We start from the raw sequence: 25,776 nt of genomic DNA on the forward strand, positions 1-25,776 counted from the left end.
AATCCCTTCCCTGGTGGCCCACAGCCACCGCTCTGCGGCTGGGGCAGCTGTGAGAGACAAGTGACCAGTGGTAGCATTGCCTTGGAATGTATATCTGACTGTAACTTCCAGCCTGCAACTTCTGTCCATGGAAGAGCTGGGATGTGGGAACAAGGGCCAGCAAGCCTGCCCACTCCTCTCACTTGCCAGGACCTGATGACTGGGCCTGTAAAGCCAAGACACACACCCTTGATGGATGTCCTTGTGAAACATCATCCCACTCAGAAGTAAAACACCATCCCTGCAAGTATCATGATGGATTAGGAATTTCTAAGTGTAGGTCAGACTGATAACAGAAATTTAAGAGGTCCAAGTCTTGGTGGCCTTTTGATGCAGTGGGGAAGCTTGTTGATGTGATAAGTTGAGTAGAGTTGGCAGCTTCTTGGTCCTTGAGTAGAGTCATAAGTTCCTGTGAGCCATGTGGGTTTTTCCTCAAATTCTAAAAATTATTTTATTTTTTTCCTGAAATATTGACAAGATTTCCCTCTGCTGAGGTGAGCTTCTCAGCAGCTGGCTATGGTCTAGCAACATGACAGATGTTCAGAGTATCTTTTGGTTATTCCCCAGAGAGAGCAGCAGGAGGCATTGCAAGCAGATCTTTGATGCTGCGGATCAGAGATGGACCCTGGTGAAAACTGGAAGCTGGATGAAACAACCTGGTTGTCTCATGCTGGGATCCACCCCTTTTCCAATGTGAAAGGAGGTAGGATATGATTGCTGGCTCTTAATCCACCCAGTGAAAGTGCTGAGAGCCTTCCCAATGGGTTGCTGCCATTCACTGTGCTTGCAGTGGTCCCAGGGGTTTTGCTGGGCTATGTCCAGAGCCAGGCAGTACTTGGTATGAAGGTGAGAAAGGTCAGATCCAAACTGTCACACTGACACAGCCACTTGGTCTGAGGCTTGTTTTCCTGCTTTGGAGTGGGCTTTAAAAAAAAAAGAGATGGAAAATAAAAAAGCCCCCAACACCCATCTTTTGGGGAGTTAGTGTTCAGTTGTGCTAGATATAACCACCCTGACTCACCACAAGTAGGACTCTGCAGATTACGAGGGTTGGGAAGGAGTGATGGGAGAATTGATAAAATATTCTCTCAATCATATTTGTGTGGAACAATTTAGGTTGGCTGCAGGGATACATGCTGTCTTGGCAATGAAAAGGGGGCTGCCCATACTGGGCCTCCCTGTGCAAGGGCTGTTCAAGGCTTCAGCCCACCTTAACCAGACACAAGATGTCTCATCTCAAGGCTGGAGTTCATTGGTCTCTAGAAATTCCCTGTTTCAGGAAAGTGCTTGGTGGAGATGCAATGAGGAGTAGCCAGCAGTCCTATATCCTCTATCAATTCATCTCTACCTAATTTCCACTCAGCTGCTCTTACTTGCTTTTTAGTCATTTGGCAGGAACAGCCACAAGTGCTCCTTGCTTAGCCCCAGGTCATATTTTTTACTAGAGGTCCTTGTCCCCTGGGCCAGCAGAAGCTGTCTCTCCCTGGGTGTAGTTCCTTCTCTGTCTGGGATGTGCTGTGCCCCAGACTAAAACCAAAATAAACCCACAGCCTTCCAGATGGCAGCACCTTGGGAACGGAAACACTTTGCTTTGGTAAAGCGCTTGCTTATCTCCATCTGTTTCCCTTGGCTTCCCGCTGATAGCCCAGATGCTGGGGGAAGGGAAAGGGACAAACCAAGATGTGACATTGCCTCCTTTTCTGTGAGAGCTGAATTACATAAGTAGCTTTATGCTTTTGAACCCATAAGTAGATTTATGCTTTTGAGCCCTGGGTTCAATGTCCCCAGCAAAGCACCACTGGGCAACATCCTTATGATAGAACTTCGGTTGCTTCTGCAGGTACCCAGCCCAGGGAGGCTCCAGGGGAACAGCACTGGGAAGCTTGCTGGACTGCAGTCCAGTTTTTTCCCCCATTAGAACAATCTCTGCTTCTATTGGTTTTAAAAAAATCTTTGTTATGTGCATGGTCTGTGTTATTGTTTATAACTGTATTGGTTAAATGCCTGTAGACGTCAGGATTCCACCATGCTTGTGTCTGTAAAGCAGAGGACGGCAGAGTCACTGCCATCAGGAGTTCATAGAAATCCAAATCAGTTGAACAACTGAATGTGGATATACATTGGCTTTTGGTTTTTTATGCAGCCCATTGCTATCCTAAATTTGTGGCTCACAACTTTTTCTAACCGTTGGGTCTAAGAGCATTTTATAACAGGGCAAGATCTGTTAGAAAGGGCACAGGTATGGGATTGCTGTAGGGTATCATGTGCCTTTCCTTCTCAACTATCCTCCTGGAACCCCTAGGAGTACAGGGGATCCACAGGCTGCAGTCCAAAAGTTTTTAAATTCAAGCCCATTAATTGAAAACAATTCCATGAATTATAAAGGAAAAAAAACAAAACAACACCACAAAACCCCTCACCCTCTGCAATTTAATTTTTTTTTTTAATTTTCATTGGGTTTTTTAATTTAGCAGCATTTTTGAAATTGCAGGAAATGTTTGAAAATAGCCAAATCCCCATGAGCTACAAGGCACAAAGGGAATTCAATGCTTGGTCACATGTTCCTGTGTAGTTGTGGATCTTAGTGGTAGTGAGGGATCTGTGTGTGTTGTGCTCTGCAGCTGGGAGCAGAAACTATTGGGTGGGCTCATTTATGGGATGCAAAATGAACCCCTACAAGTTTTTGGTGAGAGATGCCAGCAGCTCAGGGATTTCCAGAGCCTGTGGTCTCACCTGTCACAGGCACTGAGTTACTGCAGTGCTGCTACCAGATAACTCATAGGTTTGGTCAGTTTTCTTGCTCCTGCTGGTTAAACCTTCCCCAGCTGCTGTTGTTGGAGGAGACTGTAGCATACAGGAAAGCTTTGCTGCAGGCAGGGTGCTCCTGGCCATGCCCTGAGCACTGGGTAAATTGAAGAAAGGGAGGCAGAGCTCTGGTATGGACAAAGAGGGGAACACTACCAGGGATCCCAGGGAGGGTACAGATGGAGAAGTGGGGCTTCTGTTCTTCAGGGTTCATCCTGACAAGTCTCTGTTTTGAGCTGGTTCTGAGGTTTTTCAATAACATCTGAGATAAAAGAACACCCGCAACAGGCACATGAAAGCTGTGAGGATGAACTGGAAGCAAGCTGAGCAGGGGCTTATCTGCAGTGTGATTAAAACAGCGTTGTCACCCCATCTGTCCTCATCTACCTCTCCAGCTGACTTCCCTAGCATTTGTTCTTCTTCCCTCAGACAATGAGCTCTCCGAAGGTGCCCCAGCCCTCTTTGCTCTGGATCAGCTGGGTAAGTCCATGCACAATACATTTTCCTCTGCCTGATTTTTTTTTTTTTTTTTAATTTTGAGTAATTAGGAGATGACTTCAACAGGGCAGCTGCTAAATGCTTTTAAATTTATCAGCACCAGTGCTTCCTTTCTTTGCTGTTTTTGAATGCCATCCATCAGAGGGCTGGAATAGCTTGACACTAGATGTGTTTGATAGTTTTCTGTGTTAAATTGATGCAGGGCTTTTTCCCATGGGTGAAAAGCTGTTACCTTTCTGGTGCAGAGCACTATAAGATGCTGTTATTTCTTGGCTGGGGGTTTGTGGCTTAGCCAGCAGTTGGTACTGGAATTTCTGTGACTTTCTGCCACCTTGCAAAATGATGAGGGGTTTTTCTTCACCTGGGAGGCAGTAGAGATGTATAAAGCAAGAGAGAAGAGTAAGACACTTGGAGAGAAAACAACCTCAAATGGGCAATGGAAGCTGAAGGCTTCAGAGGCTGAATCCATGGGAAAACCTCATCTAGCAGTGATCTCCCCTTAATCCCAGGGCCAAGGTCAAAAGAGGTGTGATTCTCAGGATGAGTTAGAGGTGTTCTAGATAAGGTATGGTGAGGTATGGTGGGAAGCTTCTGAAGGAAGGCTTCTGGCCACCCAGCCAAGACTGGAGGTCTGATGTGCATGGAAAGGGGAAAATCACAGAATGACAAAATGGGTAAGGCTGGAAGGGACCACAGTGGGATCATCTGGTCCAACCTCCCTGCTCAAGTGCCATCAATTGCACAGAGTTGCATCCAGATAGTCCCAAAATATCTCCTGTGATGGAGAACCCCCAGTCTATCTGGGCAGTCTGTTCCAGTGCTTGGTCACCCACACAGTAAAGAAACTTTTCCTCATATTCAAGTGGAACTTCCTGTGCATCAGTTTCAGCCTGTTGCAGCTTGTCCTATTGATGGCTCCACTGAGAAGAGCCTGGCTCCATCCTCTTGACACCCTCCCTTCAGATACTCACAGACATTTATAAGTTCACCTCGGTCATCTCTTCACGAGGCTGAGCAGGCCCTCAGCCAATCCTTGTAAGGGAGATGCTCCACTCCCTTAATCCTCTTTGTAGCCCTTCGCTGTACCTGCTCCAGGAGCTCCACGTCTCTCTCATACTGAGGAGCCCAGAACTGACCAGCTCCCAGCCTCTCCTGAGAAGAACATGCTGGAAAGATACATGCTGTGAAATAAGATGTGCTGGGAGATATGCCAGTCTCAGGAACAGGCACCCTGCCCTGCTCTTTGGCAGCGTGGTGGGACTGCTCTGGCACGCTGCAATGTGCATCACCTTGACATGACCAAGCACTGGCCCTTCCTCACAAGGAAAAGGCACCCTCCTCTTCATTTTCAGGGCAAAAAATTCTCCATACTTGGAGATACTCAAAAACTCTCTAGACATGGATCTGGGAAATGGGCTATAGGTGACCCTGCTTGAGCAGGGGATTGGGACCATATGAACTTCAAATGTCCCTGCTAAACTCAAAACTTTCTGTGATTCTGTGACTACCCTGCTGCTCTTGAAATCCACCTTGACCCCAGTAAAGATGACCCACATGCATCCACTGGGTACTCACCATGTATGGCCCTGGTGGAAACTTGGGATAGGAGGGTAAAACTGCAGAATCCGAGAGAGTGGTTTTTATTAGGTATAATTATCTCCAATGTATGTTTCTGCTGCTAGGAGACAGGTTCTTGAAAAATATTCCTAGAAATACAAAAATGCTTAAAAACTGTATGATGCCTCACTGGTTCTAGAATGGGTGGCATATCGAGTGGTTGTCCTCACTGTCAGTGAGGATATACACTCAATCATATTTTAAAGTAGTCTGTGAGTTCTCTCCACTTGGTGTCAGGATAGAGACTGCTCTGATATGCATTCACCCTGAGGAGTGTCTTAACAGAGAATGGGAATAAAGCCAAGAGCGTTCCTTTGTCTGGCTCATTCATTACCTGACTGTGGTTAAAACACATCAAATAACTTTAAAATTTATTTTCTGTGGCAGATCTTAGACCAGTTCCTTTTATCCTCTTTGTTTTCCTTCTCTTATTCCATGAACAGAGTCTTTCCTCAGTGGCATGTGCCCACTTCTCCTAACCTTGACAAACCCTGTAAGTCTTAGTATTTAGTGAAGAAGATAAAGCTCCCTTTCCCAAATAACAAGTTGTGGTTGATTTTAGGAGGAACTGCTCAGACACCACGTTCCTCTCCCCAAGTGTTTAGACATCCCTCAGTCTGGAAAAGATTATCCAAACCAGTGCTTATATCACCTTACAATTCCACTCTGCTTTCCAAACATAGCACAAGACATGATTACTCCATCCAAGGTAGACTAGACAAAGGATATGAGATAGCAGAACAAGTAATGGAAATATGATTTCTTCTCTTGCCTTCCTCCCAGCTGGTGAGTTTTAAGCTGGATCAGTCCCCTGGCCTAAGTCAGGCACAGCTGTCTGGTCTGCAGTGCCAGGTAAGACAGGCGGTAAGACCAAGCACAGGTTGGAGAGGTAGAGGACAAGGCCATCCTAGTAGCACCTTGGATTTATGCTGTGAAGTGATTGTGTAATCAAAGAATACCAGGTCAAAAATACTCAGCCCTGGTCAAACCAGCCACCTGAACAGCAGGAGTTATTAGTAGAGGAGCAGTGGATAAAGGAGTATTGTAATAACAGCATGCTGAGACAAAACATTAATACTGTAATAAAACATCATCAGGATAAAAATCACAGGAAGGCAGGTCTGAGCAGGACTTCAGGAAGACAGATACACCTCACTTCTGCCTGGAGGCAGGGATAGTGGCTCCTGTTCATGCATCACCCTGTGTGCAGGGCCAACTCATCCTAGCAGCCTTCCCAGGCAACTCACCCCAGTGCTCTGCTGCCCTGGAGGGTTTTCCTCAGCATCTACTTAGATTTCTATCATTTAAGCCAAAGGGAGGCATAAATAGGAAAAAGGCCTTCCAAGGGTCAGATTGAGAGTTTCGGGGCTGAAGGGGACATCCAATGGAGGATCAGTGGAGTCTATCCCTTTTTTCCATGCTCACCATGTCTTCCTTGACCTCTAGTCCTATATCCAACTTTCTATCAGCTTGTCCCAACTTGCTGTCAACTGCAAATGTAAAAAAGCTCTCCTCGGATTTTGCGTTATTTGTGAAAACACTGTTCTGGACCAGATTCATGAGAGGTTTTTTTGCATCACATCATACCATGAGTAACTAACCTCTAAGAAAAGTTTTGACCAGACGTGCATCCATCTTTTCATATTCTATTGTGGCCCTATCCTGCGTATAGTAACACCACAGGACACAGTACCCGAAGTCACACTAATGCAACAACACATACTGCATCTGCACCTTCTTGTTCATTACCAGGTTTATCACCTCATTGCAGCAGGTCAGATGAGACTGACAGCACTGTTCTTGCTGAATCCGTGCTGGATGTTTCTCATTCTCTCCTTTTTTACATGTTTGCACAAATTATAGTGATTCCAAAGCTTCCAATGATGGAATTAAGAATGAATGGGAACTCCCTTCCTAGCTCTTCTTTCTCTCCTTGTCTTAAAGATTTGTGCTCTGCTTTGCCATACCTGACTTTTGAAAACCTCTCTGTGGTCTGCTGCTGCATGTCAGTTCATGGCTCACCTGTACCTTGTGCAGTAAGAGCATTTCTGACATTCCTTGGAGAAGTACCCAGCAAGGGAGGTAAAAGTGACTGAGGGAAAGAGCAGCTTCCATGAAAGCAGGCTCTGAGTAAACTACAGCTGAATTAGGTGGAAAATAGATGCTTGAAGGAAGGTGCAGTAGCAGTACAAGAATTATGAATGGCATAGAAGTAAGTGCAAGAGAAACATGGACATAGTGGACGTGGTCCAGCAAAGAGCCACAAGGGTGATGAAGGGACTTCTTCAGTGAAGTGGCACTTTTCCTGTGAGCAAAGGCTGAGAGAGCTGAGTCTCATCAGAATAGAGAAGGAATGGCTGTGGGGGATCTCATCAATGTGTATAAACACCTGTAGAAGGGTTGTAAAGAGGTTGTAATCAGGCTCTTTTCAGAGGGGCCCAGTGCCAGGACCAGGGGCAATGGGCACAAATAGAAACATAGAAGGTTCCCTCTGAATATCAGGAAACACTTTTTTCCTGTGACGGTGACCAAGCACTAGCACATATTTCTCAGGGAGGTTGTGGGCTTTCCAGCCTTGGAGTTATTCCAAAGCCATCTGGACATGGTCCTGGGAAACAGGCTCTAGGTGATCCTGCCTGAGCAGTGTGTTTAGAGCAGATGACCTGCAGAGCCTCTCCTGACCTCAACCAGCCTGAGATTCTGCAAAAGAGGGAAAGGCTTAAAACAGCCCAAAGGAAGTATGTCTTCACTCAGCACACAATTCCATTGTGCAGCTTGCTGCCACAGAATGTCCAGGGTGCCCAAAGTATGCAAGGGCTCAAAAGTGATTAGAAAACATCATGGGAGAAAGGTCTATGAAGGGCTTTCAAACTTGATGGAGCTAAACTTTCTGGCTCAGGAGGTGAAATGGGATCATGTACTAGAGGAAACAGCACTTGTAATCTATGTATTTTCTCTGCAGTCATCTACCGGAGAGGACACTAGGAGCTCTTAAACTTTGCAATAATCCAATGTGGTCTTCCTTGTCTTAGGTCAACAGTGACTAACCAGAAGGAAAAAAAAACTAAAACAAACCACCCTTTCCTTTCTTCATCTCCTCTCCCACAGCTTTAGCTGCTGGATTTCAGCAGATATGAATCAGATGGTAACTGTTGTGTTCCTTTGTTCTGTAAATGATTAAAACAGAACATTTCACACTTGCTTTGTGGCCCAGAAGAGAAATGCTACATTTTCAGCTTGGCAAATCCTGAGGTGGAATTTCTGGCTATGGAGAAAGTGAGATCAGGGAGCGAAAAACTATCCCAACAGAGGAACATATGCAGACTGCTTTTCTGTCTCTCCTGTGCTTGGCATATCTTCTCCCCATTTTCCATTTCCTCATCCTTCCTCTCTTTTCCACCTCTTTCCCACCCCACTGGCATTTTTTCTGCTTGCTGCTTAAAGATTATTAAATTGAATATCAGAAAAAAAAGGAAGCAGACTGAATAAAAAAATGCTAGGTGAAAGCCCCTAGCACAGAAAGCCCTGCAAAGAGTAATGAGAATGTGATGAAATGGAAAAATAAAGTGGGCGTGGGGGGTATGAACCTCAGTCTGCCAAAATTGAGATGAATATGTATAGGGGATGCAATATATCAGTGGAAACCCCTAGGACCTGTGCCTCACATTTCCCGACAGCCGACCAGAGGAGGAATTAGCTGCTTGTGCTATTTATAAGTGCACCCTGAGCATGGTCAGCTGCTGGAGGAGGTTCCCCACAACAGCGGCTTGCAGGAAATACTGCTTTGGTGATACTGTCTGCCTGGGGAATAAACACGCCCAGAAACAAAATTGGATAAAACATTGGATATAAAAGGGAAGGAAAGAAAATGCCCTGGTCCCTGCCCTGTTTCTTCCCACTGCTTCATAGCCATCCAGCTGTTTTTTCTTTCTTGTCCTGACCTCATCCCACACTGGAGCAAGTCCAGAGAGTGAGTGCTCTGCTTAGCTGTCTTCTGCCAGAAACCAAAGAGGTCAAGTTATTAGAGAAAAATGAAAGCTCTTTGGCAGAACTGGAAAAACAGATGTGCAGAGATATTTCTGCTGCCTCCAAATACAATGCTGCCTATGAAATGTGTATCAGAGGCGATCTGATAAATGCGTGCAGTTGTTGTGGTAGAAATCTCAACAGTGGCTAATTATTTAGCAGGATGGGTTCCTTTGGGGCTCCAGGTTTACTGGAGCTGAGTTTACTGGCTGCCAGGTTACAAGATTACTTGAAAAACTTCTGCAGATGTGATTTAGAAAGTGGTGCTCCAATGCTGCAAGAGGATCTGCCTCTGCCCAGTAACTAGAAGTCTCTGCAGGGCAGGTAAAACCTGTAGCTATCAAGAAGAGAGGGTATTCTCCACCTGAGATATGGTAAGAACATCTTTTATGTCAAAGGCTTTGTGGCTTTTATTTACTAAATTTGCCTGGGTGAAAGTTTCTATGCAGTGTATTCTGATTTCTTGATTCAGCTGTTGCTGTGGGCTCTGCATTGCAGGGAGGCTATTTGTGCCATCCCCAGAGGTGGTGTTAACAGGGCTGGACCCCTCAGTCTGCCCATCAGCCACTGGTAAAAGCAGCAGAGACAGCAAGAAGTGGAATTGTGTGCAGGCATTTGGGGTTGCCGCAGTGTCAGGCGGAGCGGGACAATTATTTGTTTGCTTGCAGCATTTGGAATCTGTGGGATTACACGCATGGTTGGCTGCAAATGTAACGAGCATCAATACCCGTGTGTGCTTGTGGTTTGGGATGGCTACATCCCTGCTGCAGGGCCTCAGGGCTCCAGCCCCAGGTCTGTCAGTAGCAATTGCTCAGAGCTCCCCAGCCAGCAGGTGTCTGGGATGCAGCAGAGATGCTAAGTGATGCAGGGGGCTGCTAAGGACCAAGTTGTGGTGGCACCTGGAAATGCTTCTGCCTTCCCAGGTAGCTCACCAAAATGCTTGGGACAGCCATGAGAGGTGTATGTTTTCCCTAGCAGGGTATAAGAGACATGAGATGTGTGGATAATGCAGGTCTCCCGAATCCATGGCTACCAGGAAGAAGCAGGAGGGCGGCAGTGAAAAGAGATGTCACTGTCATATCCTGAAAAGATATATCACTGTCATATCATATCTGTTGACCTTACAACTGGAGTTCTGGTGGCACTTGGTCCTGGTTGAGCAGGTTAGAACCAAAAGGGGTGAAAAAGTAACTTATTTCCTGCCCCGAATTCCTTAGAAAAATTACATAAAACAGACAAACACACAAAGAAATATTAAAATATTGGAGCTATTCCCAAATTGAGGGAATTTTAATAAAATATATAAATAAACAAATTACTAAGTACATATGAAATTTATTAAAATATTGGAGCTGAAAAGGGGAGAAGCTTGGGTAGCAGTTGCCTTGCCTTCCTGGGCAGACACAGTTCCCCAGAGGTTATCAGATGTATCAAACCACAAGGGGTTAGAGAACTCCCTCTCCAATCTGCCATCCTTTTTGGCCACTTACCGGTTTATCAAATCAGAATGGAATTGAACAGGAGAAAAGATTTTGGAAATCATGTGGAAATACACACCAGAAAATGAATAACATGAGAGAAAATTGAAACCATACTTTTACTTCAGCATAAAGAAAGGAGTCTTTTCCTTTGGAATGTAACAGCATGGTTCACCACTTGCAAGTCTACTGAAAGACAAGCTGGCAGATACTTTTTTTTTCTTGATATATTTGTTCTTCTAGCACCAAAATCACCATGATTACCATGTAGCACTAGGTGAAAGGGGAGCACAAACCCTGGGGCCAGAATGAGAAACAAAAGTAAGCCCTTGAACAGGTTGGATCTGCTTGGCCAAGGGCAGTACAGCCAGATTGTGCCCAGACCCCTATGACACAGACCAGGAAGCAGAATAACCAAAATAATGTGTCCCATGTTGCCCAACCAAATGATCCTGTTGGAACATGACAAAAAGTAGTGCTTGAATTGGCACTTTGAACTGGACTCAGTGGACTCACTGGACAGCAGGGCCCTCATTCCACTTCATCTGCCACAGTGAACAGGCATTTAACAAGCAAGGGCAAAATTTCACCTTCATTTTACAACTGACCTGGTTCATGGGTCACCTGTGCTTATAAGCAAAGCTAAACTCTCTGTGGGAGGTAGGAAAATCTGAAAAATCCAAGGCAAATTCCTCTTGTGGACCGAGGTGTCTAACTCTATTTTCAAGGTTCTCCATGATTTTGCAGAGGATTTAGGCATTCAAAAACCTTAATTTGGGCTTAATCTTCTCCCACATACTCAGGGCATCTGCAGATGACAATGGAATGGAACATCCATCTCTAATCCAAGTCTAGGGTACCCTAAGCCTGTAGTTATTTTCCTGAAGTGGTCAATGATGTGATGGTTCCCCTTGCCCCCCACCTCAAAAAGCAGCATATTTGCCATTCGCTGCTCCCCTGTTTGAGCATAACCCTAGCCTGTATTAGGTGATTTAATGGAGACAGGTAAGAGATGTTTGAGTTTCAAAGCTTCAGAGAGACATTGCAGCACCTGACTGGCATCTTGCCTTGCACACAGGCATGGAGGGAAGGGCACCTCTGAGGATGCCCATCTCACATGGCAAATATTGTTCTGGGGTAACTTCTGTCATAGGAGATGCTCAGATGCAGGAACCGAGGAACCTGATTTCACCACTGAATATTTTTTCCTTCTTTGCATGTTCCCATATCCTATAGCTTCCCTCTGAGCAAAACCCAAACTCTGAGCAAAGCTGGATTTTGTGATGCAAAAATTGCGATGCCTTAGACTGCTGTGAACCACAGCACTCTCCCAGTGCCTGGAGCTGCTGGGAGTCTTCTCTGCATCCATCCAGTCCTGTGGCCATGGCACTGGGTCAGGTCCTCTCTTGCTGTGAGCCTTTATGGGGCTGTGAGCACAGTGAATGGTTTCTTCAGCCTGTTGCTGCATTTCTTCCTACCTGTCTTTATCTATTTGGCACAGTATTGAGGAGGAAGAAGCCACCATCAGTCCCTAGGAGAAAGAAGTACAAATACAATGGACAGTCCAGGCATCACTGGGCAGCTTTCTGGACTGAAAGAGGTTGAAGCACTGAGATGGGGAAACACAAGCAGTATCCTGGCAGTGCCACTTATCCCAAAAGATGCCTACCCTACGGGGCAGTGCTGGGAATAGGGTGTGTTGGGACTCCACAACCCAGTCTTTGCCCACATGGCTGCAGGGATGGGAATGAACCGCTGTGCAAACATCAGAGGAGCTCTTCTGCCATGTACCCTCTGTCAAAACCGTTGGCAGCAGGGCTGGAGTGGTCTGGGGAGATGGAGCGGTGGGTCACTCCAGCCCTAATGAATGCTCATCCCGTGCAGCTGGTGTGCCAAACCACAAAGACATCTGGTGGAGCAGGTGGGCAGCAGGGCAAGGGGCTGAGCTCAGGAATGGGGCGGTGAGTTTAGGAATGAAATGGTATTCCCAGTCAATCCCCGAACAGCCATCCACTCCTCCATGGACAGGGAGAAGCTAGAGGTCTGGGAGACAAGGAGGATGCCCAGGGTTAATTCACGGGCTTCGGACTCGGCGTAACCCTCACCACTTGTCCCGCAAGGGACCAGGGAGTCTGTGGCGGTCTCTAGGTCGGGATTTAGATCCCGAGCATCCTCAGACACAAGGCGGGGCAGCCGTGGCGCCACACAGGCTCCCCCCGGGCGTACCCAGGTGCCTCCATTGGCTCCGGGTGGGGCCGCGAGTCTCCAACCTGGGGCGCGAAGCTCCCCCGACCCTGCCTCCCCCACATCCCCGACAGGAGGGGCGGGCAGCGGCCGCCCCGCGCCGGGAGGTGCCGGACCGCCCCCGGGCCCGCCCCGTCGGCTGCCCCCGCCCCCGGCGGCCCCGCCCGGCCCGGCCCGGCCCGCGGCGGCCGGCGGAGCGCGCCCGGCGGCGGCGGGGAGCGGCGCGGATGGCAGCGGTGCTGCCGGGGACGGCGGGGCGCGGAGCCGGAGGTAATGGCGGGGAAGGAGCCGGTGTCCGGGTGTCCCCGCACGGCTGCGTGTCCGTGCGTACATGTTCGCGCACACGTGTGTCTGTGCGTGGGGGTGCGGGCGCACGTGTGTGCCGGGGAGCGCGCCGCGCTGTGCGTGGGTGCCGCGGCGGGATGGCGCTTCTCGTGCCCACCCGTGGGTGCTGCCGTGCCCGCCGCCCTCCCGGGAGGATGCGGGAAGGCCTGAGCAGCCTTCCGCCGGCTGCCGGACCCAGCGCACCCGCTGCTCCCCGGGCTGCGTGGGTGCGGGAGCGGGGCCGCGTCCGTGCTAAGCCGGCCCGACGCTCCGGTAGACCCGAGTCGCCGGCCCGGCGGCCGCCGCTGCTCCCGCTCCTCCGCTCCCGGAGTCCTCCCCGGGAATCTTCCCCGCTCCGGGAAGGCAGAGCGGCGCGGGGCGAGCCCCGGAACAGTCGGAGCGGGGTGTCTGCAGTATATTCTGCGGGAGGAACGCGCCGGGGGTCCGCCGCCCCGGCGCTCCCGGGAGGAGCGAAGCGCCGGCCGGGAGCGCGGGGAGTGTTTCCCGTTTCCGCAGCAGCGATCGCAGCGTCCCCGCGGGTCCCCAGCGCCGGGCGGTCACTCGGAGCGGCCCCGCAGCGCCCACCGGGACACCGGCCCCGTCCCGTCCCGTCCCGCGGGTGCAGCGGGCGGCAGCGCCGGCCGCAGGGGACACGCAGCAGGGGCCTCCCACGCCGGGAGAGCGCTTTCTCACGGTGTTGTTATAGGGGGATGGCGAGAGGGAACTTTTTTTGTATTTAACCTTCCTACCTATGAAGGGAACAAAGATAAACTCCGGTTAAAAAAAAAAAAAAAAAAAAAAGTCAGCATTGAAAGGAAAAAAAAAAAAACCAAAAAACCACGACGTGAATTTAACCCGAATCCTCCTGCCAGGTTTTATGATTCATAGCTTTAAGTACAGGAAGGTCGCTGCTTGGGCTTTTTCCTCTTTCGATGGAAAGAGGTTTTTTTTTTTTTCTTTCCTGGTGCTGTGAGAGCATCCCAGGAGCTGTGGGCAGCTGCTGTAAGAGACGAGGATCTGGTGACTGAGAGTCTGCAAGACCCTTCTTGTGCATCCACTGAGTTTGGGTTATGCCTTTTTATGTATAGAAATAAGCCTAAAAGCTTCCTGAAAGAATGGTGGCAGTGAACATGAGTCCTATGAATTTTCCTGAGCACAGCTATCTGGCAGCGCCATTCCTGCTAACAGGTGTGCATGTATATAGTTTATATATAGATATTAAATATATATCTAAATATATTTAGATGTATGTTTCTGTATTTTTATATTTTTACATATATATATAGACATATATGTCTGCATATATTGTATATAAATAAAATATAGACCATGTGTATATATTTACTTTTATACAAACAACAACAACATATATGTGTGTATATATACGTAGTCATTTCTAATGGCCAGAAAAGCATTTCCAAGGGTTCTACAAATACATTATCAAGAAATGTCCAAGTGGTGGGGGCAGGGAATATTGGATTGGCAAGAGCCCATAGTAGAGCCCTCTCTGGGGCTGTGCTGGGTGCATGGCATGGCCCTCCATGGAGGGTCAATGTCCTGCCCAGCCTTCCTCATCCCCAGCCATGACTAGAGCAGTGGTGTGAGGGGATGAATTTGGGGAGGCTGGTTTTAGGTTGTTAAACAGGGGAGGTATGTGCCCCACAGTGTTGCTGGGGTTGGGCTTCTCAGTTTCCCCAGGCTGTGTGGGGGCCACTGGGACCCCCCAATCACCTGCATGTCCATTCTCATCTGTCCTGATGTTCGTTGCCCCCCGTTTTCCCTCTGTCAACATTTGGCAGGGGAAACTTTACTTTCTCTCTTCTTTTGGAAGGCGCTCAGCTGCTGGAGGAGGGCAGCTTCAATCCATAGAGGCACGTCTGGCCTCTCCTAAGCCCAGATGTCTGCAGGATTGGTGACAGGTTGAGGGCAGTTTCCAAATCCTGGCCTCCCACGGTGATCTGGACTAAGTCTCTGCACATTAGTCCCTGGATGGAGGGATGGATGCACGGATACAGCTCTGGTGCTCCTTGCAAGAGCTCCTCTGTGAGGAAACACCAGCACAGAGCCAAAGGCTTTGCGTTTCTCCAGCAAAGACACACCTAAGGGGTTGGAAGGGATCCCAGCAGCAGCCTGGGGAGGGTCAGGCACAACCAGACTCTGTGCACATGAGTGTTTCAGGATTATGTGGAGATGTTACTGCTGACCATTGCACCTTTCCTTCAGGAAATGAAAGCCTGAGTCCACAGTACCTTTTTTTCTCACTCATAGGCACGTAACTCGCTTTAAAGGCCAGGTCTGGTGTAAATGTTATTTGGTGCTAAGGCAGGAGTGTGTGCCCTGTGCAGCCTTCTGGTCCTGGAAACCATTAGGAGGACAGCTGCATACTTGGATTTTCACACACAGACTATCTGCTAATGTAATAGTCCCAGTGGAAAGTTTAGTGCTCGGGAATATTTTGCGGATTTGAGAAAAATCCCAGGAGGATTTTTGGTTTCATATAGCAATTGCTTTTTGGCAGCTTTGGTGTAGATGTAATCTGGTCCCCATTTATGTCCTGAATTTTTAAATGGAATGGCCTGCCTTCCACTCAGAGCAGAAGTAGGAATAGATGGAAGTAGAAAATAATAGTAACAAGAACAACATTACCTCTAAAAAAATTAATTCTTAGGGCAACTTTTCTGTTGAAATGTGGCATTTAGGAAAAATGTATGTCATTTTTGGTCATTTTAGTGGCTTTTTGAGTAGGTAAGATGCTACTGTGGGTGTAAATTTCAGGTAAATCTGTAGAAGCCAGTGAAACTGCTCCAGGTTTTGATTGGTGCATGTGAGAGCAGTTTGGCCACACAGTAAGGTGTATCCCATTAGTGGCAGGAGGTCCTGCAGCATTTGCTGGCTCTCCGTAGCCTTATCCAAGTCAGATGTGTCCCACCATGGTGTGTGGCTGTGGTTTTCCTGATGCATGTCTGTCCCACACCTTGAAGCTGTAGCACGTCACTTTTTGTGCAAACCAGGCAGTGGCAGCCAGCACGTGTCAAGGCAGCACCAGCCGAGGAGAGGGGTGATCTGCAGGGCCATGGCATGTCTCAAGGACATGTAGCATGGGGTTAAATAATTGAGTAGCACTTGGGATTATCTGCTCTGACCATGTTGGTTAACACAAATATAAATGTGCTTTAGACAACAGTAACTCCAGTGATCAAGTGTCAGACTGGAATATAATGACATTTTTAATTTAATTTAATTTAATGATTTTAAATGTTTTTAGTGAAATTCCTCCCTCTGATGGCTACCTGGGATGGACAGAGAGTGGTCCCTGCTAGCGACATGTCCCATTCCTTGGGATGTGTCCTTCTGCTTGTGACCAGCACCATTTTGAGGCTGTCTTTGGTATGATGGCTCTGTACTGGTGGCTGTTGCTGTGATTTTCCCTGTTCTAAATCTGAGCTGAGCCATCTGGGAGCAAGAACTACAGGCAATTATCTTGTTAGCACTTCTACATATAACACCTATATTCAATTTCTGCATTTTATAGGTGGCTGAATACAAATTGCATGTAATATTTTAATAATGGAAGGATCATAATTGTAGCATATATTCTGGTGGGAAGAAGGTTTAATTTCTTTTTGCTTCAAGATATGACACTTAAGAATTGTGCAAAGACTGTGCTTAGTGTAGGGTTATCTTAGTGAAGAACAAGCAGTTTTTCACACAGATCAAGTGAAGAAGTGGATCCTTAGGATGGTTTGTTGCTTGTGTTAAAAAAAAATGGAAAAACTCTAGAAATACATACGATAGAGTTCAATGCCCGCCTTTTCAGTTAGAGAGTACTGAACAGCCTTTGTACTATTTTTGTTCTGTCCTTATCCCAGGCTCCTTTGTACACTGCAAGCTTGTGGGAATGACTCAGGGAGAAAGCTATTTAACCTAAAGGACACCACTGGCAAAAAAAACATAAATGGATAAAGAGCAATGTCCATGACTGTGAGTGGGAACCAAGAGGAATATTTCTGTGTGTCTGAGGAAGAGAGATCCCAAAACCTCCTCCAAATGGGGTGAAAAAAATTCCTCTTCTTCAGGATGCTGTTTATTCACTTCAAGAAGGGAATTTTGTAACATAGTTGCCTGAAGTAACAAGGAACTAAGACTGAATGGTCCACAGACCTAGGTCCTATTTCACTTCTGGTTAATTAATGGAACGGCTTAAATATCGGAGTGACATGGATCATGCCAGTGCTTTCTGTAACGTGATCATTTTTAAAGGCAGTAAGTACAGCAAAATTTATCATGGCTTAAACTCCTGCTCTACAAGTGTCTTGTCTGTATGTTGTAGCTGATTGATGATTTTGCTTTTTCCCCCCAGTGGAAGAAGCTTTCTTTCCCTGAGAATTTATGTGATGAATTTTTATCTTGAGGTTTTTTTATTGCTTGGAAATCAGAATTTATAGTGTAGTGAAAATGTCTGCAGACAGTTACTGGGCTGACAAGTGGTGTGAATATAGCAGAAGTGTTGTCTCACTCGTGAGCTCCATGTCAGCCTTTGTATTCCACTTTTACTGGAGTTTCTTCCCCTACTTTCAGGTCTGAATAATATTTATCCTTTCATCTCAGAGCAGCAATGCTGACATGAGTTGTCATTGTGCCACTGGCACTTTGATGAAAGCAGGAGTTTCAATTATTGATTCAATTCTTTGAATAAATTTGGGCTGGCTGTATTTGTAGACTTGGCATTATAGCTGTGAAGGCAAATGTGTAGCTTATAATATAGAGAGACCTTAAAAATGCACATATTTTTGCAAAGCCTAGCACAGCTGCCTAAGGAATATGCATCTCTTCCTCCATCAGGTTAATGCCCAGGTAATGTTTGGCACCTGGAGGTGTGATGAGAATACTCTGCCTGTATCCTGCCTCTCCTCTGGGCTGAGCCTGGGTCGAGGGGGGAAAAAACAGCATGTTATCTAGCACTATAAAACCTGTTGCCACCTGAGATGAAACAGTGGTGATGGGCACTGTTTGCCCCTACACACCATCATACCTGATTTCCATCGGGAAGGTGGAGAAGTGCGGGCATCCGAGGGGATCTCCCGGGGAGGCAGGCTTGGCTCCACTCTCTCCTGTATCCATCTGATCTCGTGCCAGGTTTGGGAGCTGCTTTCAAAGCACATTTGCTTTGCTTCTCTCATAGGTTTTTTTCTCCTCTGCTTTGGTTTTTGCTGAAGGGAAGCATATATGAAAATAAGCATGTGAGGCTGAAGTTTCATGGAGAATGTTCATCCTTGTAGGCAGTTAAATTTGGACATATTAGCACAATTCTTTGGGAGAGACGGGGTTTGGCTGACTCCATTGCCTATTCCTGTTAGTCTTGCTCGTGCTTACTTGGACAATTCACTTCCTGGAGAGTGAAATGACAGTCCCAAGGATGGGTGACTCTAGAAACTCTTCTTGAGCAGGGGGATAGCACAATGTATATCCTGGAGCTGATACTGGGATGAGGATCTCTTTCCCCAGAGCAGTGAGTTGCGGAGGTGTAGCTCAGTCTGATAATCCTGCCAGGCACAGGGGTGCAGCTTCTTTTACTTTCATGTGGGAAATGAGAGGTGCTGCTCACCCACATCTGGTGTGCATTATGTGTGTTGGATGTTTGTCCTGCAAGATATTGCTCTTCTCCTGTGAAAATAATACTGGTGGTGCTTGTTCAGTCCTCACAGGGCTCAGGAGCCCTGGCAGTGGATGCGAGGTTCACAAGCAAAATTATGGGGTGTGAGGATGAGTCAGCCACCCCACAAGTGACCTAGAAAACTTGTGCATTGACTGGGGAGCTGCTGATGCAAAACAATCACCAGTGGGTACTTGAGCCCCTGCACCTCATCGGAGCTGTGGCTGCAAAAGAATCCCAGCGCTGTTGGAGGTACCAAAAACATCCCTTGGGACATTGTTAGGAGTCCAATTTTCATACTTAAACCAAGAAGCGAGATATGTGAGTTATTTTTTTCTGTGCTGAAGGAAACTCAAATCTTTCTCCCAGCTTTGGGAGAGTGGCATGGCTGTGTGGCTGGGGTATGGCAATCCCTGCTCTCATGATTGGGCCAATGCTTAGGAGAGGAAGTAGAGTTCATGAGCCAGGATGCACATGGAAGGTGTTCAGCCTCAACAGAGGGTCCCTGTGACCCACTGCAGGGACTGATTGGGAAATTCATGGCATAGCCTTTGTGCAGCCCCTGGGACCTTGGAGTGCTTTAGTGTCCTTTTGTTATTTCCCTTAAAGAATTATCTTCCTTTTTTGATCTGAAATTTTTATGCAGCAGCAGGGCAGAGAAAATATTTTAAATGTCAAATAAGGTATTTATACTCCTTTTTGGCATGGCTGTGATACAGAGGGACAGATGTGGGCTTGGAAATTATGTACTTTTTCTCTTGTCTTTTTGGACTTCCCTTACATACTGTGGCAGGGTTTATAGGAAAGTGTAAAGCTACCTTACTTACTTTTTAATTTCAGATGATTGCTTAGGATCATATTTGAAAGACCTCAGTTTCTTTTGAACCACTTGGTCAGTAGGGTACAGATTGAAAGAGGAATTTTTGGAGGTCAGCTCTGTGGTTTTGGTTGGCTGGATGGCTTTTGTGTGGTAGAAGAATCGTCATAAGTGCCAGCAGCATGGGCTGTGCTGTGGGCAGCCACATTATGTTAACTGGGTGGGCAGTGGGTGTGATACAGAAACTCATTACCTCAACACCTCTGCCTTGAGGTGTTGCCTCTAAATAGCAGCAAACTGTGTTTTCACAACTGGCATCTTCTGGTGTTTTATTGAAGACGAGAGTAGTAGTACAGTTTGGCTGTAAGATAACCATCTTCTCTGACTGTTTTTGTAAATTTGTTTCTTGGGGATGCTGTTACTGCTTTAAAAACATGGCTTTCTTCTCATGTCACAGCTTCCTATGTGGTTTGCTTTAGATCCTTTTCAAAACCAGACTGAAGCCACATCAGAAACAGAAAATATTTATGTGTTGCTCCACTGTCTCTGGGTCCTGGCTGACTGTCTGATGTTAATCTTAGCAACTGATTCATTTGAATAGTTCTGAATCTTCAAATGAATTGCACTGCTGTGCAGTAACCTCTAGGATAATATGTCTGCTTCTGTACAGTGGAATGCATGTTTATCTAAAAGTAAAGGAAAACAAATGAATTGATGTCAGGCAGTCACTAGATGTAGGAGAGTTGGTAGAGATGTAGAAATGAAGGCCTGGAGCAGCCACCCATTTTAGCAAGGGCTGAACTGGGCCAGAAATATGGTCATGTCTTAGAGAGATAGCTATAAGAGACACTAGATACATGGCAATTGAAGACATGATGTCTGTGGACTGGGCTGCATGCTAGCTTTCTGGGGCTGAGGGGGCTGGCTTGGGAGGGGGAGAGCAGAGGGCACAGCACAGCTGGCAGCTGCCTACAGGCACCTACAGGCATGATGAGGTCAGTTCTTCTTGGCAGTGGCTGTCACAAAACATGGGGCAGCAGCTGCAGCAGCTGTGGTTTGTGGCTTGCTTGGGCAAGATATGGGTAAAAAGCCATTCCCCAGGGATGTACCCCTGGCAGGGTGATGATCTTCATCCTAGGTTGCCCTCAACTGGCTTCTTAATTCCTGGCTGCTGGGCACCACTGCTCTGGCACTAGGAATCAGTTATAGGGATGAAAATTGCTCTTCTGGTGAGCATTGTAGAGGAATGAGGAGGTCTGGGAAAGGAACATGTGCCTGATCATTGGATGGGTGCCTTGCACCGTGTCAGAGCTGGATGTAGTAAAGCCTTTCCCTTCAGAGAGGGGAGCTGGGTTTTGGAAGGCTCCAGTGACAGCAAGGGGAGAAAGAAGTAAAGTTTGTGCTTTGCTCCAAATGGCTTGTGAGGTTCCACTAAGCTTTCAAGTGGTGCCTTATTGCCCATGATCTGGATTGTGGCTGTGTGCCAAGTGCTGATCTATTGGCAACTGTTTTCTGTGTTACACAGAAACTGGTTTTCTGCGTCAGTTACAGCTGACATTTTATTAAAACCTACTGTGAGCGAACATAAAATATTGTTACATCATTTTTAACATCATAAAACATCATGACATCATTTTATGATGATAAAACATCAACAGGGGTACAGCACAGTCCAGCAGTTTTCTGCCTGGACTGGGGCTACTTGATTTTGACTGTGATAAAACAGAGATCAGAAGCTGAGCAGTTTGGCAGATGCTGGCATTTGCCAATCCTGATTTTAGTAGAATATTGCTCTGCCATGACAACCAGAGACAAGTGGTTAGGTGAGAGCTTCTGCTCCTGTTAAAGACAAGTCTTTGTTCTCCATGTGGTAAAATTTGAAACCATTACCAAAGGCTGCCTATAGACTCAAAATGCAGAAGGTGAGGCTATAATTTTAGTAACAAATTTTTTTTGAATTCTCTTTGGTGAGTGGTGGGGCCAAGCCAGTATGTGCTGGCTGCCCAGGTTGCCTGTAGTGCTTGAAGCTACTTGTCTTCTTCCTTGGGTGTGCAGGTTTTCTTTGCTTCACCTCAATATACTTTTTATTCCTAAAACAAGCTTGGGTTTGAAATGCACTGGTTACATACAGGATTCCAAATTCCAGGGCAGGACTGTGTGTGTGTCAGAGCAACGAAGGGTGTCTTTAATCCTATTCTCTACCAGAATAGGCCAATAATTTTGGAAGTTAGTGTACTTGAGATTTTTCTTGGGTCTGTGTCAGCATCAGCACAATTTACAGACTAGTCTCCTATGCTTGTTTTCACATACTTATATGGCTAAGACCTACTCAAGCAATCTTTCCCTCTTGCTCTCTAAATATAGATAACTGCCACACACATTCATGCATAATATGAATGGTAAAGTGATGAATTCATTAACATTTTGCAGAAATGCCTATTTCCTCTCCTCTTGGCACAGAAGAAAATAGTATCTGCATGCCTGTAGAAATGACAGGCTGGATCTTACCCCCTTGTCATCCCCCTGCTGCCTTGCTCCATGCGGTTGCATGGGGTTAGTGATGACCTGTGTAATATATGCAGGCAGCATGCAGTTAGCTGAACATAAACCAAGCAGTCAGGATTAATAAATCCAGGTCATTTGTGGATGACTGTTTTTCCTGCAGAGCGGTGTGCTGAGGATCCCTGTGCCTGTGGGCTTCCTGCCCCACAGGGATGGCCAGATGCATCACTGGTGCCACTTTGAGTACTCTGCCTCCTGCTCGAGCAAGTCCTTGGCAGTGGCTGGTGCTAGAGGTTGATGACCATTCCCTTAGCCTAAAACCAGTGGGGTGAGTGGAGAGTGAGCCTGCTGTGTGCCTGTTGTGCCAGGGTACTTGCAGCCAGGAGATGCTCATTTCCAAGGGTTGAACCTCAAGGAGCCTCTCTTTACAAAATGAGTAAGTTCTCAGAAAAATGAGAAATCACAAAAGAGTAGAACAGACCAGGTTGGAAGTGACCTCACAGATCACCTGGTCTAACCTTTTGAGGGAAGGAGACAATTTAGATGAGATTTTCTAGGACAGTGTCTAATTGCATACTGAAAACCTCCAGTGATGGGGAGTCTGCCACATCCCTGGGGAGGTTGTTCAGTGAGTGATTGTTTTCATGTAAAAGGTTTCATCCTTCTGTCAAGATAAAACATCTCTTAGTGCTACTTGTGCTTGCTGTCCCTTCTCACTGTAGCTCCTTGTGAAAAGAGAGCCTCTTTCCTCTCTGTAGCCTCCATTTAAATGCTGCTAGACTGTAATGAGAGCTCCCTCACAGCCTCCTCTTCTCTGGTGAGAAAGTACCTAACTCCTTCAGCCTTTCCTCTCAGAACAGGTTCTACAGCCCACTGATGATTTTTGCAGCCCTCCTTTGGATCCTGTAGTCTATCTTTCTTGAATTGTAGGATTATTCCAATGTAATTTGTAGCTTGAAATATAGGGTCAAGCCAATGTCATTCCTGGCTTAACACTGCTGTGGTGCGTTCTGTATCAGTTTGTTAAAACAAGCGCCCTTGAGAACAGATTTAGGATGAGCCTTGTTGTTTGCCAAGTTGCAGGCAGAAAAGGCCCTAATGCTGTCTTAAGTGCTGCTCAGCAGAGACTAAAACATCCATGTGTTATCAACAACGTTTCCAGCACAAATCAAAAACATAGCCCCACACTAGCTACTGAGAAGAAAATTAACTCTGTCCTGGCCAAAACCAGTGCAGTCCAGCCATCTGTGTCTGTGGGATGCTGGGGCTGGGACATGCAGCTCCCGTGCAGTTGGTCTGCAGGACAAATTCCCATGGTCCTCCAACTATGTCTGCTCCTTACCATATTAAGAACATCTGGACAAAATGGATTTATAAACTCTCTCCCTTGATAGCACTGGTTGTATTTTATGTCTCAGCAATTTTCTGTATTGCTAAGCTATTACTCATGAGCAGATTTTGTGGTAAGACCTTTCCCAGACTATAGTCCTATTTAATGTGTGGCCATGTCCTCACTTTTCCTTTTTTTTACTCACTCCCTTGTTCAGTTTTATGATGGCTCTGTTGATTTCATATCCTGGAGCTATGCCTTGATTTGTAAGCTTGTGACTTTTCACTGTTAGCTCTTAAAAACCTTTCTCTGTACCTGGACTGAGGAGCTTGTAGGCCAGGCTGGGTCAATGCATGAAACAGCACTGGTGACTTGGTGTTTTGCCTCTTGTTCCTCAGAGCTAATGTGTCATTTGGGAAGTGCAGGCTGAAGAGATGGTTTGCTCATTGGGCTCAGAAGGGCTTCTCAGCACCTAGCCATGCTCAAGAAATTTTTTTTGACTACTGTCATAAATCATGGCTTCACATTTTGTCATTCATGCAGTTTCTTTACTGGCATTCTGTTCTTTCTTACAGGCTCCACATCTGTTTGTTACAAGCCTACCAGCCCAGTCCAGGTACTGGAAGACTCTGGCTTTCTCTACCAGGATCACCAGTTGTTTGCTGGCAGGCATGAAGTGTCCCCACTAACGGCTGACGTGATCAGTGCCAAAGAAAAAGCTGGTAAGCGCATGGCCACACTTCTGTATGAGCCCACTGCATTTACTTCCATGTTTTTCCCAAAGTATAGATTGAGAATCAAACCATTTACAAGTAATATTTAGAGAGTTGAAGGCCAGCTTCTCATTCTTTGTAGAGTCAAAGTTACCTTTGACTTGTGTATTGTGACCCCACCCTCACTTGTCACCTGTATTTGTGGAGGGTATATTATTTCCACTTGTCCTTCAGGACATGGTTGCTTTTCACTGCACAGCTGGACCAATTTCCATGGCTCTTTTGCTGATGGAACACAACCATAGGTACTGTGGAAAGCTCACTGTGGTCAATCCTTCTGGACTTCAATAATAGGCAATTTAAAGTACACCTTTCAGATACAAGGATGATAACATGACTAGCACAGAAGTGGAAGTCCTGACAAACTCCTCTGAGAATTGAGAAGCAGGAGAGAGAAAGTTGCCAAGAGTGACCTGAAGAAACCAAACTGCAGAAAGCACCTCCTTCTTGCCTAGGGTCATTGGAAGACTCTTCGCACTTTCGTCTGCACTGGAGTATTTCAGGAACATTCCTCCGAGCTCAGACAGTGTTCAGATAGACATCTTACAGCACTTTTGGGGTGCAAGGGGGCCTCCAGGAGGGAGGGATTCCAGAGGTCTCAGCTGTGGTTAAATCACAGAATATGCTGAGTTGAAAGGGACCAATTGGGATCATCAAATCCAACTCGTGGCTCTATGCCAGACACCCCAAGAATCACACCATGTGTCTGAGAGCTTTGTCCAAATGCTTCTAGATGCTTAGTTCCAGGCAGGCTCCACTGCATATGTAATGCAAACATGGTGCCATTGACTCTGAATGACTTCAGCAGCCTGTGTTAGGGTTGTGTAGCTAATCTGTCTGTGCTATTTTTTGACATGCTGGCATTACATCTATAACCATAACACCTTCCTTGTGTTGACCCAACAAAATTACCACAGTTAGTATTGACTCCCTTAGAAATAGTGTTTTCAGCCAGAAGGGAAATTGCAGTTTTAGAGGAAGATGCCGGAGCACAGATTATTCTCAGACCTTTAGGATCATTTCATTTTCACAGTTCCATTTCACAGGTTTTCTGTGACACATTTTACTTTTTTTTTGTCATGGCACACAGTACATTTAACACCTTTGGCCATCAAAAATACAACAAGTTTGTATTGCCATGCAGGCTGCCTCTGTAAGTTGTGCAAGCCATCTCCGGGGAGAGGTCAACCACTGGAACAGGCTTCCTAGAGAGGTGGTCAATGCCCCAAGCCAGTGTTTAAAAAGGCATTTGGACAAAGCCCTTAATAAAATGCTTTAATTTTTTTCTGAGCTTTGAACTGGCCAAGCAGTGGGATGAGATAACCATTGTAGGCTCCCATCCCATCCCATCCCATCCCATCCCATCCCATCCCATCCCATCCCATCCCATCCCATCCCAGTTAGAAAATACCAAATTTCCCTGTGACATGGAATGTCCCTTGTTGACTTAGAGGGAGATTCAGAGCTGTGGGCACTGGACATGTGGAATATTATGGAGGGGAAGGCCAAGGAGGGGACTGGAATGTGTTCCTGGGGGTTACTGCCAAACAGAATTAGGGGTGGAGGAAGAGCAGGGGGCAATGCTCTGCCTCCTTTGTTGGCTTCCAGCCATGTCCCCTGTGTTTCGAGGGGAATCCTGCAGGATGCTGCCCATGTGGTGCATCCTGGGC

At 46.6% G+C, this 25,776-nt stretch overlaps 1 protein-coding gene across 6 annotated transcripts in view; it reads left to right on the plus strand.

The window, feature by feature from the left end:
* The window catches only part of AMOTL1 (angiomotin like 1), a 75,302-nt gene that overhangs the window by 7,151 nt on the left and 42,375 nt on the right, over positions 1-25,776 (plus strand). Inside the window, exons 2-4 of one of the 6 annotated variants that reach the window (XM_085575192.1) lie at positions 607-742; positions 3,274-3,324; positions 23,909-24,055. In XM_085575192.1, the coding sequence (XP_085431318.1) occupies positions 658-742; positions 3,274-3,324; positions 23,909-24,055 (283 nt within the window). In that variant the 5' untranslated portion in view covers positions 607-657. Of the gene's footprint in view, positions 1-606; positions 743-3,273; positions 3,325-12,869; positions 12,978-13,637; positions 17,295-23,908; positions 24,056-25,776 lie in introns of those variants that run through there. The other 5 variants (XM_085575219.1, XM_085575197.1, XM_021544968.4 and 2 more) reach the window with 5 other exon arrangements.

This window comes from Lonchura striata, chromosome 1, assembly GCF_050655825.1.
Source record: "Lonchura striata isolate lonStrDom1 chromosome 1, ASM5065582v1, whole genome shotgun sequence".
In the NCBI taxonomy this organism is placed as follows: Eukaryota; Metazoa; Chordata; class Aves; order Passeriformes; family Estrildidae; genus Lonchura; species Lonchura striata.